Source organism: Passer montanus, unplaced genomic scaffold (genome assembly GCF_014805655.1).
Source record: "Passer montanus isolate IOZ18808 unplaced genomic scaffold, ASM1480565v1 scaffold9, whole genome shotgun sequence".
Classification (NCBI taxonomy): Eukaryota; Metazoa; Chordata; class Aves; order Passeriformes; family Passeridae; genus Passer; species Passer montanus.
This window is the reverse complement of record NW_024374367.1, coordinates 4,559,821-4,575,718: the sequence shown is the minus strand read 5'-3', so window position 1 is coordinate 4,575,718 and position 15,898 is coordinate 4,559,821. Positions and strand designations below refer to the sequence as shown.

The 15,898-nt window shown below is 35.2% G+C and overlaps 1 protein-coding gene across 10 annotated transcripts in view; it reads left to right on the top strand.

The window, feature by feature from the left end:
* ERC2 (ELKS/RAB6-interacting/CAST family member 2) overlaps positions 1–15,898 on the top strand; it is a 420,178-nt gene that overhangs the window by 177,425 nt on the left and 226,855 nt on the right. For all 10 annotated transcript variants that reach the window (XR_005626125.1, XR_005626124.1, XR_005626132.1 and 7 more), the window contains one exon: positions 5,302–5,437. Coding sequence is in view for 1 of the 10 variants with exons in the window: in XM_039695532.1 (XP_039551466.1) it covers positions 5,302–5,437 (136 nt within the window). In the remaining 9 variants the exon portion in view is untranslated. The remainder of the gene's footprint in view (positions 1–5,301; positions 5,438–15,898) is intronic.

Genomic DNA, 15,898 nt, shown 5'->3' with positions numbered 1-15,898 from the left:
ACCCAACCCAGCTTTGCTTTTAAGGTTTAGAGATTAGTAGCAAATGCATTTGTATTCCATGGAAATGCTAGAAACAATACTTGAGTTGCTTCTATCTTAATAAAATTCTAGCTTTTGGCTTTCAATGAAATTAGACCTGAATTTTGAAGCATATCCTTATGCTGGTTTAGTCATGACTCAGTGAAGCACCTGCCTGGACTCTCAATCTTAAAACAGTGAGAACTGAACTCCTAGGAATATTTCCACTGAGCCTCACTGAAGTAATGTCATTTGGAATGGACATTCACATGGTTGGGATTTACAGGATCAGGTCTTCTGCATGACTAGCTGCTGAGACCCTGAGTGCCTAGTAAAATGTTAAGATTTGTTTCATTGATCACATACATGAATTCTTTGTAAAAGTGTGGACTATTTATAAAGGAGAAAGAGATAATAATTTCAAGCAATGATGATGGTAATACTCTACCCAGTGCCTAGACATTGGGTGATGTTTGTTCATTTAAAATAAGAGTACGATATTAAATTTCAAAACACATTTTGACACTTTCTTATTTTATATTGATTGTTTTGACTCAATCATATTTCATAAAATAGATGTGGTTGGTTGGGAGTTGATTTTTTTTGCTTTTTTCCCTGAAAACATTAATTGCACTCTATTTTTTAATCTTTTATTTGCTGAGGAGCACAGCTTCCTAACACCCTGGAGAATGTTTTGATTGACTTGCAGACAGCTGGTCCCATTGCAATGCTGTTTAAAATGATTAAAATTATTGCAGAGACATATTCCTTTAGAAAATATTACAGATTTTACTCTTGGGAGTATTTTGCATGTCTGCATTTTTTGGATGCTTTGAGGGGAAAAAAACCTTTATGACATAGAGTAAAGGCTATACTAACATGTAACACTTATTTTTGGCCGACATTACCAGCTTTGTGGCCAAGGTACCCAGGTGGCTAATTAAAGCAGGGAATTTAATGAAATAGTGCGATTTTCTATAGCTATCAGAGATGAAAGCACTGGAGGTTTGACAACACACACTACTGTAAAATAAAATCTGAATGCTACTCACTTGCAGAAACTTAGTGTTTAATATTCGTCTTAAAAATTTGAACTGAAGGAATTAAACGTCCTGTAGTTAGACTGCAAGATCAATTTGTGTGCTACTGCAGAAGAAGAAAAAGCTCCAAACATGGTTAAAGTGTAGGCATTACAGTTATATTCATACCAGCAGGAACTAAGGGTGCTACTGTTTTGCTGTTTAACTTCCTGCTGGCCCAGGCTCTGGGTCTCCATGGCACTGATGTCTGTTTGCTACAGAGACATTTCAGTTAAAAGATTAAATAGAATGAAAAGTGCATTTGAGGTAAGGGCATCTTGCTGTTTGCTCAGGAAGATTGATGGGCTCTAAGTCCTTTGGACTGGATGTCATGAGATAAAGCTAAAGGGCTCCTTGAGGATGTTTTGTCTTTTCCTGTTGTGCTTGCATCTGTGATACACTAAGTGTATCTAAATATTTAGCAGTCATAGAGGATGGTTCTTCAGCAGCAGAGAAATCAGAGCTGCTTGCAGTCTGTTGACTCCAGCACTGGCATTCTGAGGCCACTTTCCTCAAAAAATTGTTGGATGCTGAGGAAAACAGAGGTGTTTGCATTGCTGTCGTTTAGATACCTGAGTTTAAGTCTAATGCCCAGTTGAGGTGCAAATTGATAACTGTGGAGCATTCTGTGTACTGAGAATATAAAAATTATCCCAAATCAGAAAGATTCAGGAAGAGGCTGACTTTTATAGAGTCTCATATTTAAGGAGAATTAATATTCAGTTAAAAGCAATGTTAATCTAGGTAATCTAGATTTGCAATTTTAATCAATGGTAATCTAGGTAATCTAATTCAGTTAATCTAGGTATAACAAATTAATAAACTTAATGAGTTGTAGCTTCTAGAAGAGTTATGTTGCTTTATATCATCTTTTTCTCTTCTTTAGGGTTGAGAGAATGTCTAATGTACTAAAAGAATAAGATTTTGTTTAGAATTATTTCTTTTTCCTGGTGTTCATCTGTTCTTTATTAACTGCCATTATTGTGGGTATCTCATGTTTATGTGGCATGGGGTGTTTGCTGGATACTGCATATCCTCATATCTCTGGTACTGAATTATCAGAAGAGTCAGGCGATGCTTAGGATGTCACCCTTTAATTTGTAATTCTGAAACAGAACTAATTTCCTTTTTTAATTTTTTTATATAATTATTTTACACTGTTCAAGGTATGTTTATGTTCTAGCTCTGTTTTCAAGATAGTTTAGTTTCACTTTGAATTCTTTTTTGTTCCTAAGCTGCTAGATATAACAGTTGCTGACTGGCTTTAACCATCGGAATACAAACAAATGTAAATTTGTTATCTGAAAAACTGTCATTAATCCTACTTTTTAGTGTTTGGCCAAGATGAAGCATCTGTGCAGAGAGTTAGTCATCTCTGCTCCTTTTTTACTCTGCTTTGTTTCTTAAATATTTATGAGCTCACAACATCATTTCCTTAAGCCGAGTGTAGTGTTGGCACCATTTCAGTGTACTGTGGGCTTGAGTACTTCAGAACTGGTTTGTAAGCTGGTTTTCTGTGAAATTTGTAAAATCACAAATGCAGCAGAGTGGTGGGTTTTAAATAGCTTGGGATGACTGTAATGTCTGGCTCAGAGGTTAAAGAATTAACCCAAAAGAGAGTAGATAAATAATAATAATGATAACAAGATAATAAAATTAACCCTAAAAGAGAATAGATGCCTGACTTCAAAATGAAATGTAACAATGTGGAGAATGAGAGAGCTGTGGATTTCATCTTCTTGTTCTGGGGCAATTACACTATCAGAAAATGCTACATAACCAGAAAATTATTAACTTGTGATTGTAAGAATTCTACTGGCCAGACCCCTAAAATATACACTTCAGATTTTAAAGGCATGTGTCTTAAGCAGTATTCTTTTATTTATTTTATTCTGTCTAATGAATTTTGTGGTCTTAGAGCTTTAAATTCAAGCAGTGTAGCAGAACAAATGAAATGAATTCCACATGATAAAGAGTAAGGTAGACATAACTGCGCATATCAGCATTGTTACTAGTAAGCTATGTGAATATTTTATCATATATCCTATATGGTCAAGGCATATATTTCATGCTGATTGGGTACTGTTCCCAAATATTTTTGCATTTCTCATGCATACTTTTTACTTATTCTAATGTTCTATTTTATTCAAAAGCATTTTAGAAACAGTAGAGCCGCATGAAAACATACCAGGGCAAGCAACTCAAAAATTCTGCTGGATTGTGTTTGGTATTTGTTATTAAAAAAAAAAAAGCTGGTGGGAAATATGTTTTTGTACTTATTTGCTGTATTGAACTTCCCCAGTCTTTTAATGCAGGTCTAAAGAAGAATCCTCAGCTGGGCTTTTTAACTGTAGCATTTTCTGTTCATTTCCATAAGTATGTAACCAGTTCTGGCATAAAGAGAGTCTACCACAGAGCTTTCTTTTATTTCCTTCTCTTCAAGATTTTGCCTATCTCAGGCACCAGATGTTTTTCCTTTGCAGCTTTACCATGTTCTACTTTTCAGTGTGGTATTAGAGAAGCTGAAATGGGAAGTTGTGAGAGGCACGGGTGATGAAAGAAGCAGCTAGCCTTGGCATAAAATTGAGCTTCTTATAGAGATTAAATGCAAATGAATTTATCATTTGCTCAACATGAGATTAGAAACCAATTTATGTTTTAACAGCACAAAGCCATATTGCACCACCAAAATTTCTGCCAAATGCATTTGTATATGAAGTTGTGGAAGTGGTTTTTTTTCCAATATTCATTTTGGTTTTATGTTGACTAAGTCTGTGCTTACAAGTATGAGACAGACTTATGACAGGCAACTGATTTTCACTTGAAGCTGCAAGCAAATTACCTATATTTCAACTAGTTGTCCATTTTTTTTTTCTTCCTGGGCAAGTTTATGGTACTTTTTTTAAAGTTGTCATTGGTTGGATTTTCTCTAATGTGCTATACTTACAAACTTTTACATGAAGTGTCTTTTAAGATTTTTTTAATACCATGGCACATTCATTGATTGCAAATTAACTAGTAATTTTTAATCTTTAATAAATAGTGAAAAAAACACTGGTAGGACAGAGAAACCAGTGATAGAAGTAAATATTCAATGACCCAGTTTCTTTAGCATAATAAAATCTGTGCAAGAAATGTATTCCACAACTTTTTTCACTGCTGCTGATGTGGAAGCAAAGGAGGGATTTTCAGTGATCCTTTTGGGTGCTGAATAATATTCTCTTCATTTACCACAATAGGATTAGTGAGTAGATCTCATTAGGAATTTGCACGTGACTTTTATGTTTTATAGATAAAAGGGAGCAAATTCCTCCGTGTCAAAGAAAGTCTGGAAAAATAATATCTAAGAATTCAAGCAGGTAGGAAGTATTATTGCAAGGATATGTTTCCATTACCTGGCAGGAAAAATCAGTTTGCCTTCTTTCTTAAAAAGGTATATGCTAAATCTCAGAAATGCTTCTGGTAACTTAATGAATAACATCCACAATAAAAGATAATTCAAATTAAAGCAATGAATTCTTTTTTATTAATACAGTCTTAATAAAAGAGAACATGTAAGGGTGGCAAAGATTGTTTCATTTCCTTAGGAATGGCTCATAAATTGATTTGTTGATTATCTTTTTTAGAAAGAAGTTCCATTACAGAAAATGATAGATATGATTTTGTCATGTACAAAGCTATTTGTAAAGGCATCCTTTATTCTTCATGGCATATGTATGACCTGACCTACTCCACCACACTTTAGTCCAACTAAGCACTGTATTTAAGTCCAGATTTTAAAAAAATATAATTTCACAATGTACATTAGTCATCACCGTCACCTTCTGCTTCCTTTGAAATTAATACTTGAAGCACCTATTAAAGTTGTTCCTGAATGCAGAGTGTGTAAGGATTGTTGGATAATCTCCCTCTTTCAACAATTTTTCTGCATAGAGCTCAGAATATGTATGTGTTTTTGTGAGGAAACTATAAAAAGGGGGAAATCTTGTCAGCCCAAATAATTGCTCTACCACTCTATAATTGAAAGCTGTTTTGATATGCCACCTTGAAAACAAGATGAAGTTTTATTGTTGCAACTGATGCTTGGAAAACTTGTGTGTGTTGGAGAATCAATGTCCTGTGTTGTTGTCACAGAATTAGTCTCTATTGCAAAGGAAGTGGTTGCAGTCATTAACACTAATGGGTGTGTGTGTGCAATTCTTAGACATATGAAGGACCAAAACAAGAAGGTTGCCAACCTGAAGCACAATCAGCAGTTGGAGAAAAAGAAGAATGCACAGTTGTTGGAAGAAGTTCGTAGGCGAGAGGACAATATGACTGACAACTCTCAACATTTACAAGTGAGTTTATTTTTCAATTTTTTTAAAGTTATCTAAGAAAATACACTTCTGTTCCAGTGTGTGTGTTCCAGAGTGTGTAGAGTCTGTTTCCACAAAGAGCTCATGGTTCCTTCCTTTTCTACCAGAGGATGCACTGTTCACCTCAGTTGTATCCATGAAATATTTACTATTTAGTTAAGGAAAAAAAAACCCCAATAGAATTTGAAGACCTCTGCACAGTTACCACATCAGCAACTCTTTTTTTGTTTTCTTACAATCGGAAAGAAAAGGTTCAAGTATATAGCTTTTATGTTTAAGATAGGCTTTGAGTCTTATTCCTGGAGAATTTCTACAGTTTGTAAGTTACTGGGTTTGGTGGTTGAGAAATGAATGTTCTTAAACTGATCTGTTTAAGTGATGCATTACATACCAGGGAACTTGTATTCAAGGCCACAAATTTGATGCTTGACTTAAGAAGTACTCTCTGAGATCTGAGTGTGAAAAACCACGAAGAGAAGTGCTGATTTCTGTTGACAACATCAGTGTCTCCATGCCCAGTGTTTATAGGCAATTTACAGTGCAAAATATCAATTTTGCCTTGATCTGGTTAATATAATGTGTTTCTGGAAAATTTCCAGTGGATGGAATTTGACCCTCTCTTGCTTCATATGGTTGTATTTCTCATGTGTTCCTATATGCAAAATGGAAAAATTAACACCACATCTCTCTTTAGGCTTGTGTTGGTGAAGCTTTATGTCAGAATCAAGTTCAGGAAATGATACATTATTTATGCATCTGTGCAGTGTTACGTTTACTTTACAGCCTTGGTCATTACATACTGATTGCATCACCATGCATTCCACTGCACAGGATAGAGCAATAAAAGCTTGTGAAGGATTTGGTCTGCCAATTTGGTATATCAAAATAAAATTTCAGTGTTGAGCAGCTTCTTGAAATTATAGTGGTTCAGTAAAGAGAATAAATTAAGTTTATTTTTCATTATTTCTTTGGAAATGTATTATGGTGGGGTGATGACTGGAGAATAGAACCATTCTCAGGATCCTTGATGTAACTGCTATACTTGGAGATTTCTACTCATGAGATGAGATTGGGTCTAGCAAATGGAGGTGGTGTGGCTAAATGGCTTGAATTTAGAAAGAAAATACCTGTCTGGTGTACAGTTCTTCTATTCCATTCACTTCCTATATAGCATCTATATATTAAGAACAGTTTGTGAAAACCAGTTAACCAAGAACGTTTATTTCTTGTTACTACGCATTAAAATGTCAGTATTTTTAAATTATGTCTTTCAGCATATTAATTTCAGTAATATATATATTAGGTAATATATTACATTCCCAGTAGCTGCAAGAACAGATGGAGAAAGGGAGCCTTGGTTGTCTGTGCTGCTGGATTGCTGGTAGGGATGATCCTGCCTTCTCTGCCATACAGGCAATCGCTGCTGTTATCAGTTTGCTGCTACAAACAGTTGTTGTAGTTCTTTTGCCATACAGGCAATCGCTGCTGTTATCAGTTTGCTGCTACAAACAGTTGCAGTTCTTCTGTCAAAGACTTCCAATTTCCTTGGCTTATTTCTTTTCGAGCATTTTTTAACGCTTAAGAGTGCATGGAAGCCTGAGTTGTCCTGGGATTGCAAGATTTTGCAAGGTTTTGCTACTCACAAAAACAATGTAGTGAATCTTGCAAATAAAGTAAATGCTGTGACATTGAATAATAATGTCACAATGCAGGTGACATGTCTGATGTACATTTATTCTGCTGATAGGTATGTATTTTTTTTTAAAGTTCTCCACTGGTACAGTTTATTTGTTTTATATGTGTAAGGTCATTACAAATGCTAGGTAAGAGCATCAAGTCTTGCTGTATGAATCTGATAAGCAGGTGATTGGCTTGTTGAAAAGCCAAACAAATTCTAAAGCTCCAGTCAATTAGCCTTAGTATAGAAAGGTTTTCTTTTAAAAATGATGAAAAAAAATCCTTTCTTTCTTCATGGAGTTTGCTTGTGTAAAAAGTAACAGCAGTATCTAAGGATTTAAATGAGACAGCATTTTTGGGGAGACAAATGCTGTGACACACATGATATACTTTGAAAAAATTCTAGGAGTCTGATGCATCTGCTAATTAAAACCAGTATTAGGTGGTGTTTCAAGAAATGTTTAATTAACATGTTAGTAAACCATGGAGACTTGACTACCTTTTCTTACTGTTCTTAATAACTTCTACTGCTTTTAGTGGAAATACTCTGCGTTTATATGCATTTATAACACTAAGTGCTTGTGTCTACAGTGTTCTTGTTACATTTGTGAATGATGTATTGAGCTGTTAGGGGAAAAGTGTATCCTAAAATTCTCTGGCCTGATGTAATGACTGTATTTGTTGGCTAGCTGTGATAAGCTGGCTGTTGGCTGGCGGTGATAAGCTCAGCTGAGAATTGAAGAGCAGTCAGACTGGTCAAATTACATTTACTGCAGCCAAGTCTCAGTCCCTTTTGCAGAACTAGTGGAAAAGATTAAATAAGAAAGCGGGTATGGTTGTCCATGGACCATCCAGGGGCTGCCCAGGGCAAACTGAGGCAATCAAGTGCCACCCTTCTTGTACAGGTCACACAGGGCTGAAGCTGAACCGTGCAGCTGTTTCTGATGGCTGTGCAGAGGTGCAGAAGGCTGTAGTTCCTTGGAAGCTTCAATAGTGTGTGCTGGTTCCTGAGGCTTGTAGCACCATGTGTATTGGTGACACTGTTCCCAATCTTTTCAGATAACAGCCTCTCAAAGCTGGTTTTTGTGCCAGTGTTATTACTTGCAGGGCAAGTTTGAGTCTCTGTGGCCCCATCCCGCAGCGCTCCAGGGCCACTGCTGTGATGGAGAGTGCTCTGGGATGCCTGGGGAGGGAATTCACTTTCGTCTGCCTCAGCTATCACCTGTAATTGTGAGTGATGCTTCAGGTGTGGTTTTGAGGGGTTCTTCGGATCACTGTAAAATTGGAAACATCAGGAAGCCAGATTAATTCTTGGGAATGAAGAATAGTTGTGAGGTTTTCTGTTTTTTCCTAACACAAATCAAGGGCAGACCTGTGCAAATCTTGCCAGACATGATGGTCATATATTACACAAAGCATCACAGCAGGAGAGTTGGACCTTGAACACTTTATAATGAATTTCTTTGAGAATGGTGTATCTAACATGCTGTCATTTTTCTCTCTTTTTTTGGTCTGTCTTTAAAATGATAAGCCTTTTTGAGAAACACTGAGCTAAGAAAGATACAGATACTATGTTATAGGTTTGTGCATAATTCTTCAAGTCTCTACAGGATTTTGAAACCTTAGAGATGTGAGACTTGTTTATTCCCTGAGATTATTTTTTTTTTCTTTTTTCTTGTGTGGAACATGTTTTTTCCAGTAACACTGGTACCTCAGTAGAATTGGGAAAGGAAACATTTGCACAACATTGACAACTTCAATGCATTTGGTTTTGATTCTGATTTTCAAATCTGCTGTAATAACAATAAAATGTCATTTTATTTCTCTAGAGTAAGCAATGAGGGTGCAACAAGAATATTCCCATGTGTCTCATTGCCTCAATGGGAATTGAATGTACACTTTTGTCTGATTATGCTTTTCATAGATGTAGTGTATCAATAAGTGATCTAAGTCTAGAAACACTTTGTGGAAATCTTATGCAAACTGTCCAATACATATGTGTCACCAAAAAAAGTGCAGGGATGAACCTGAAAAAAGTTGCATTAATTTAATGCCCTATTCTGCCTGATCTGCAGCTTCTGGGTGTTTCCCCCCCTTTCTTCCAGTTCATCTGCTGGCAAAGTTCTTGACTCTCCTTATGTTTTAAATGTTTGGGTAATTTGTCACAATTCTCTTTGAGGTACCTTGGGTTTTCTTTGGCTGGAAGTCCACATGCGGAAAAGAGATATTTCACTAACAAAATTGTTTTTGAGTGAGACAATGTGTAGTTCTCATTGATTTCAAATATCATATACAGGCAGCTTGATCAATGGTTTATGCCTGCAGTACTGTAGAACAGATTGTGTACACATGTACATTTTCCAGGTGTAAATACCTCACTTTTTAAGCAGAGTTCAGCCTGTCAGTCATGCTTTTTCATGGGATGTAGTGAGGCAAGGCAAGAGTTCCAGTTTTCCAATAGCTCTGTACTGGCTGGAAATTTAGTCTTAGGTAATGAATAAAACATGATCAGGAGGAAGTCCTGTCAAAAGAGATAAAAAAACTGGCTAGTTAATATCGCTGCTTTCTGATTCTTGCCATGTGAATATCTGTGATGTCTTAATCACTGAAAATAGCTCCCAAGAGGTTTCACAGCTAGTCAACATGAATCCTTAACCCTGGATTTTCTTCTTTGTCACTGTGTGCTTTACCATATAATCCTCAGTTCCATAATAGCTCTAAAAATACAAAATGTATCCAAGACATTGCACATTGCTGTTCTGTTATTTCTGTGTCTTATAATATAGCATGGCCTAAACAAGGGGTATATCTGACTTTACTATTAATTTGCTATGACTTCTCTTAATGCGGTGTATTTCCTACTGCATTGTCTCAAAAGCTTTGGTACTATAGTATAAATAAAAAGAGGAAGCTAGGCAGTGAGATGAAGTCTTGCAAACAAAAATGAACAGAGCAGTGTAATCAGTTCAGAGACAGAGGAAGCAGTCCTGACTGCTATGCAGACAGGCATTAGTGTATGGAGCTGACACAAGGCAGGAGAGAATTCATTGCATAAACACACAGCTTTGTATTAGTAGTGCTGAAATTCATATGCAGTGACAAAACACAGCCTTTTAAGAGGTTAAAATCATGAGCTATTTTATTAAAAGTTAAGCATCCGTCCTAAGGTGGACTAATACCTTTCTGGACAGCTTTAATAATTCTCAGTGTTTAATAATTCTCAGTGTGCTGTATGTTCCTGTCTTAAAAAGGCTGGCAATTTTTGGTGGGGGAAGACAGAGATAAGATAGGGATTTTGCCTGTTTATGGCACTGCTGTGATTTTCATGATGTGCCTGTGTGAATTGTAAGTTGTGATCTAGCTCTGATGTGTAGAATTGCAGAATTGCTCAGTACCTCTCATTCTGTTGTGGGCAGAGGATCAGGGGAATGAGGGGACATCTCTTGGTTTTCTTTTCTTAATAATATGAGCAATCGGAACACACAGATGAGATATATTGTAGATATACAATATGCTCATGCTCAGAGACAAGAGGAAGATGAGATATGAACTGCAATGCTTGTGAAGGTCTTCCTTCTCCCTAAGATTTCTGCTGTCAGATATGAATATTTTGAAACAAAAGCTGTTTTTTTTTGTAAGTATGCATAAGAGTCAGCTGCACCAAGTCCTTCAATTGTTGTGTAAGATATTTGTTGGAGCCAGTTCAGTGACAAATTCAGAAGGTGGGGTAAGCAACAGTGAGAACTAAGTTCTCCCTTAAAAGCACCCATGGCGTTGTTTGGGGAAAATGCAGAATAGAAATTAATTTATATTATGGTTGTAATGAGTTAAAAACTTAATTTTACCAAAACTTTTCTTAAACTTATTATGAAAGCAGAAGTGTAATGATGCATCTGACACTTAAGATTCAAGACTGTGATCATCTTGTGTTACAGATGTCCTCTTTACTATTGCAGCCCATACAGAAATAATTTCAGCAACCATTTTATTTCCAAAGTTTTGGACTAAATTTTTTGGTTTCTTTTTCTGAATGGGTATATTTGTTCAAGCTGTTGCAAATACTGTTTAACAAGTGAGTTAATTTCAAGTGCAAGTAAGCAATTTTTGAAATGTTTTTGGCTAAGTTCTCTCTATATAATTTATTATGTTAATGACTGAACATATGAAAAAAAGTGAAAGTCAGTATTTTATGCCCATTTTCTCTAACTTATCTATGTATTTCTCTTCATTTTAATGCCTTAAAAGTAGTATATGATATTGTGTTCTCTAATTTTATGTATGTTTTAAACTACAGTTTCTTTAGGGACTGTAATGTTTTGTATTTGAGTAATTAAGCTGAAGTTTAGTCAATTTGTAAGAAAATTAGTGTTCATGTATGTATCAGTTAGTTTCACCCTTATAAACAAGAGGTAGGTACTAGAAAGTGGGGAGAACTCAGCGAAGTGCACAATTGTGAGCAGTAGTGATGTGTTCATGGGTCCTTCAGCATTCTCTGCTTCTCTAATTGTAGGTGGATTTTGCCAAGGTAGAGTGTAGGAGAAGCTACAAGTTCAAAAATGTCCAGCCTTCAGCAAAGTGTATAGCATATTATAAGCTTCACACAATTATTTTTTTTTCCTAATAAATATCTAGGAAAAAGGCAGGAATTGCATTTACTTGAAGTGGTTCTTTTCATAGAGCTGGACATATATTTAACGAAAGTCTTTTCTGTACTCATTGATAATGAATCTATAAAAACCCCATAAGTGTAGTAGTGGAGACTAGGCAATAGGGAAAAAATGAGTAAAGCTTTGATGATGTAGTGCAATGTATTAAAAAATTACCAGATTAGAAATGCATACTTATAAATCTCAGGATAATCCACTCAAACACATGTAAAACTATTGAAGACACAGCTAGTGTACTTATCTTCAGATTTCCAACATAATATAAATATAAATTCAGATTGTAAACATGGATGGACAGTTAGGAATTTTCCTTCCTTGGCCTGTGGAAGTTCCTTATGCTGTGGATAAATTCCATATGTGTTGCTGAAACGTGTGTTGAACTTCAGCCAGTAGTTTAAGATTATGTTGAAGAAAATATTTTTAAAAGGTTTCAGATGAAGAATGGTACTTGAGAATGAACAGAGGGCAGGAAGGTTGATTGTTAGGTCTGAGGATCAATACCAGAAGTGGGTTTTTTGGGAGGATTTACTTTGACATTTGTTTTCATTGTGCAGTGTAATCCCCAGAAGCCAAAACCACTCCTGCTATAAAATGTCCCTGTAGACAATAAGTGAAAATCTCACTTGCAGACCAATTTCTACTAGAATCAGAGCCCCTTAACTTTTTTTTTCTTTGTCATAATTGGTGAGTTGTCAGAAGTGGTGGGTTGACAGAAATCCTGCAGTGTTCTGTGCTGTGTTGGTCTAACCACATATAATATGAAAAAAAAAAAAAATGTAGTGGGCAAAGCATTATCAGCAAAACTGTTCTATGCAGTTGTCATATCCTTTCTTTTGACTAGTGTGTTCCATTATATGAGTAAGTATAAAATAACATTTTTTTTTTCTTAGAAATATCACAATCTATTAATTTTGGGGTTTTATGTGAGCACACATTATAATATATATAATGTATAATTTTTAATACATTTTTTGCATTCTTACAAAGACTTGTAGGGCATCCCATATCAGACAGTCTGAGAAAGTCTGAATACTTTCTCATTTTTCTCAGTTTCTACAGTTAAGTCAGAAACTTAATGTTTTTCAGTATTGTCTGTGGAATGTTAATTTCCTGGCTTTAGTTACCCAGGAATAAAACCTGGACTTGCTGATTTGCAGTTACTTAGAAATCTGTGAACTGCAACTATTGACGAGTACTTTATGTTTAAATTAAATCAGTTATTTCTACTGATGTGCTTTAATATGTTTTGTTAGTTGAAAAGAGCATATATGGCAAGGCACTGGAAGGGAATGTTGTTGTTGGAAAAAACAAAACTGCAACAATAGGAAACAGAAAAAAAATTGAATGTGATACAATTTTCTTTTCTCCCCCTCAATATGTAATAACTCACACATGCAGGACTCCTATAGTCTCCAGGGGGCAATTGCATTCACATGCATCAAAAGAAATAGTTCAGTTAAACCAACTCTCCCTACCCAGCAATAATTACCACAGGTTTACACTGAGATATAGTTGCAAAAGGTTAGTCAGTAGGGCATCTGCAAATCAAGTTATATGTCAACTCTACATCAATAACCTCATTATATTAGATGTTAGTATTTCAGCACATGACTGTCCAATATACCATTCTACATATAGCTCATTTTTAGCTTTTACATTGGGTTACAGCTCATCGAATATGTTACTAAATTATGTATTTAAACACTCTATATGACATAAATTATAATCAATGACAAAAGCAATGATTTAGATGGAAATTCTACAAAGTGAAAATGCAATAAAATGTCTGACTCTATTTGTGTAGCTGCTTTCAATATAAGATGAATATAGGATGTTTAACCCTGTAGTGCAAAATAAGTGTAATGGCAATTGGTATTAGCACAGATTTTCCAATTTAGGCATTGTTTAAAAATGTTACTTATATAATGAAAGCTGTTTTCCTATATATAAAGAAGCAAAAAAGGTAGATATGTTCTAAAAGTACCACCAATTACCTAACTTCTGTGCAAACTTCCTCCACAGTCTTCCTTATATTTGTTGTTTATCCACAAGCTATAACATTTTCACTGAAAGCTTGATAGGCTGGATGAAAATATAAAATATATAAGCTTTTCAAAAACCTTCTTGTGGCCTGCATCAAGCGCAAATTTCTACCTAGTTCCATAATTTGGTTTTGAATTTACCTGGTTTAGTAACTAGTGAGAGCTGCTGCTGCTGTTTGTAACTCTCCATAGATCATTTTGAAGTCTGGTACTAATACATTTGCTCAGCAACAGAAGTTCTGCTTGAGTAAGTCTAAATAAAACTATTTTGGTTCGTTGTTAATAAGCCAGATGTATACTTATCTCTTATTATGAGTATTCTGCAATAGCCTTATACATTATAGGCTCTCTTGAGTACAGACTGGAAAGAGAAGGAAGGCAAAACACCTTCATACATGGTCCTGTCCTACCTTGGAAATTGTTATTATTATTTATTGTAACCCCATCTTTGCTCTGAGAAGCTTTTGTGTGAAAGACAAAAAATCTCTTTCAGTAGAAGAGTCTAGGGCCAAATATCATTGTGAGGTAAAAAAAAAAAAAGAAAAAAAAAGGTGTTAAATTAAGAACTGCTGAACTTGACAAAAAATAGCTTTATTAATAGATCTCAGAGTATCTTGAAGAATAGACTTGTCAGTACTGAATGAAACTGAGGCATAAGAAATAAAGGTTGTGTGCAAGGTGTCCCAGATGGGTGATAGAACAATTAAGGAGCACGGACTTTGTCCGTCCAGTATTCCCTTTACTTGTCTGAACTGTTGACTCAGAATATTTTACTCATGATACTAAAAATGTTGCTAATGAATTGTTACTGATTGAGGTACTTAGTGCAGATGAAGTTGATACAGTTTTTAGTCCAGTGAGAGATCAAAAGTTTGTGTTTAGGACATGAAAGACAAGGGAAACCACATACCATATTAATTATTTTGCAATTTAGTAGTCTCTTGATTCTCAGAGGAAGTTGAATAATAGCTGCACGTGAAGAAATAGGAGTACTGATATTTGCAGTTTAGAAGCAGCTGTCTTTTTAAGCAGAATTGTCAAGATAATCAGATAATTCAACAGCAAACACTGCAGTGCAATATATTTAATTTTATAGAAGGCTCTCCTTTCAAGTTACAGCAAGGGCCCTTAACAAGCATTTCTTTGATCCATTACTTCTGTTTATATATTTCCATTTCTCCTTTTCCTTGGCAAAGTCTGTTTAGCTTTCTGCATCTGACAAAGACTCCTCTACAAACACCTTGGAGAAAGCTTGACAGGTTTGGGACATTGTTGAATACCAATCTTTTCACTAAATAAATGTCTTAATACAATTAGAGCTTTTATTTCTATGAAACCTTTAAAAATTGTAAATAGGGGTAAAAAGGAACTTATTTTAAAAGAGTAGTCCAATATAGATGAGCTATAAACATGTTAACTTTGAATCTGAAAAATCACAATGATGCACAGAATAGAGATTTTTTTTCATATTGCCTTTTAAAAAATACACTTTGAATTATTCTTTGTATTTCTATGACATTTTAGTGACATGAATTAGAAATGCCTTTTCTAATTCATTTATTCTTTAGTGGAGTAAAGTTTTATTGAGCAATATTATTTGGCACCAGGTTGTTACGTTTCTTTTCACAGTTGCATATTGGCATAATGAAAGAAGCATTTTACACCTCCTCTTTAGCTGTCACATACCTTTGTCATATTGAGAACTACCATAATTTAGCTATCTAGAAGTTACTTCAGAGATAAAAGCCAGGTGTTTGTGATCCACTCCTTTTCTTTGTTTTTTTAAACTTCAAAGGGACATTATAACAATGTGAATAGTGTGTCACATGAGTGTTATAGTTGCTTCATTTTGAAGAAAGAATTTTGTGTGTTCCTGCACGTGGAGTGAATTCCTGGCTCTACTAAAGTTAATGCAATTTTTGCCGCTGCCTTGTCACACAAAGATTTCTCACATGAAGAAAAAATAATTAAAAAAACCCTGTACAGACAAAAAATAAACTTAAAAGGTCATTGAGAAAGCAGATCTCAAGTAAAAATGGAAACAGTCCATTGTCATT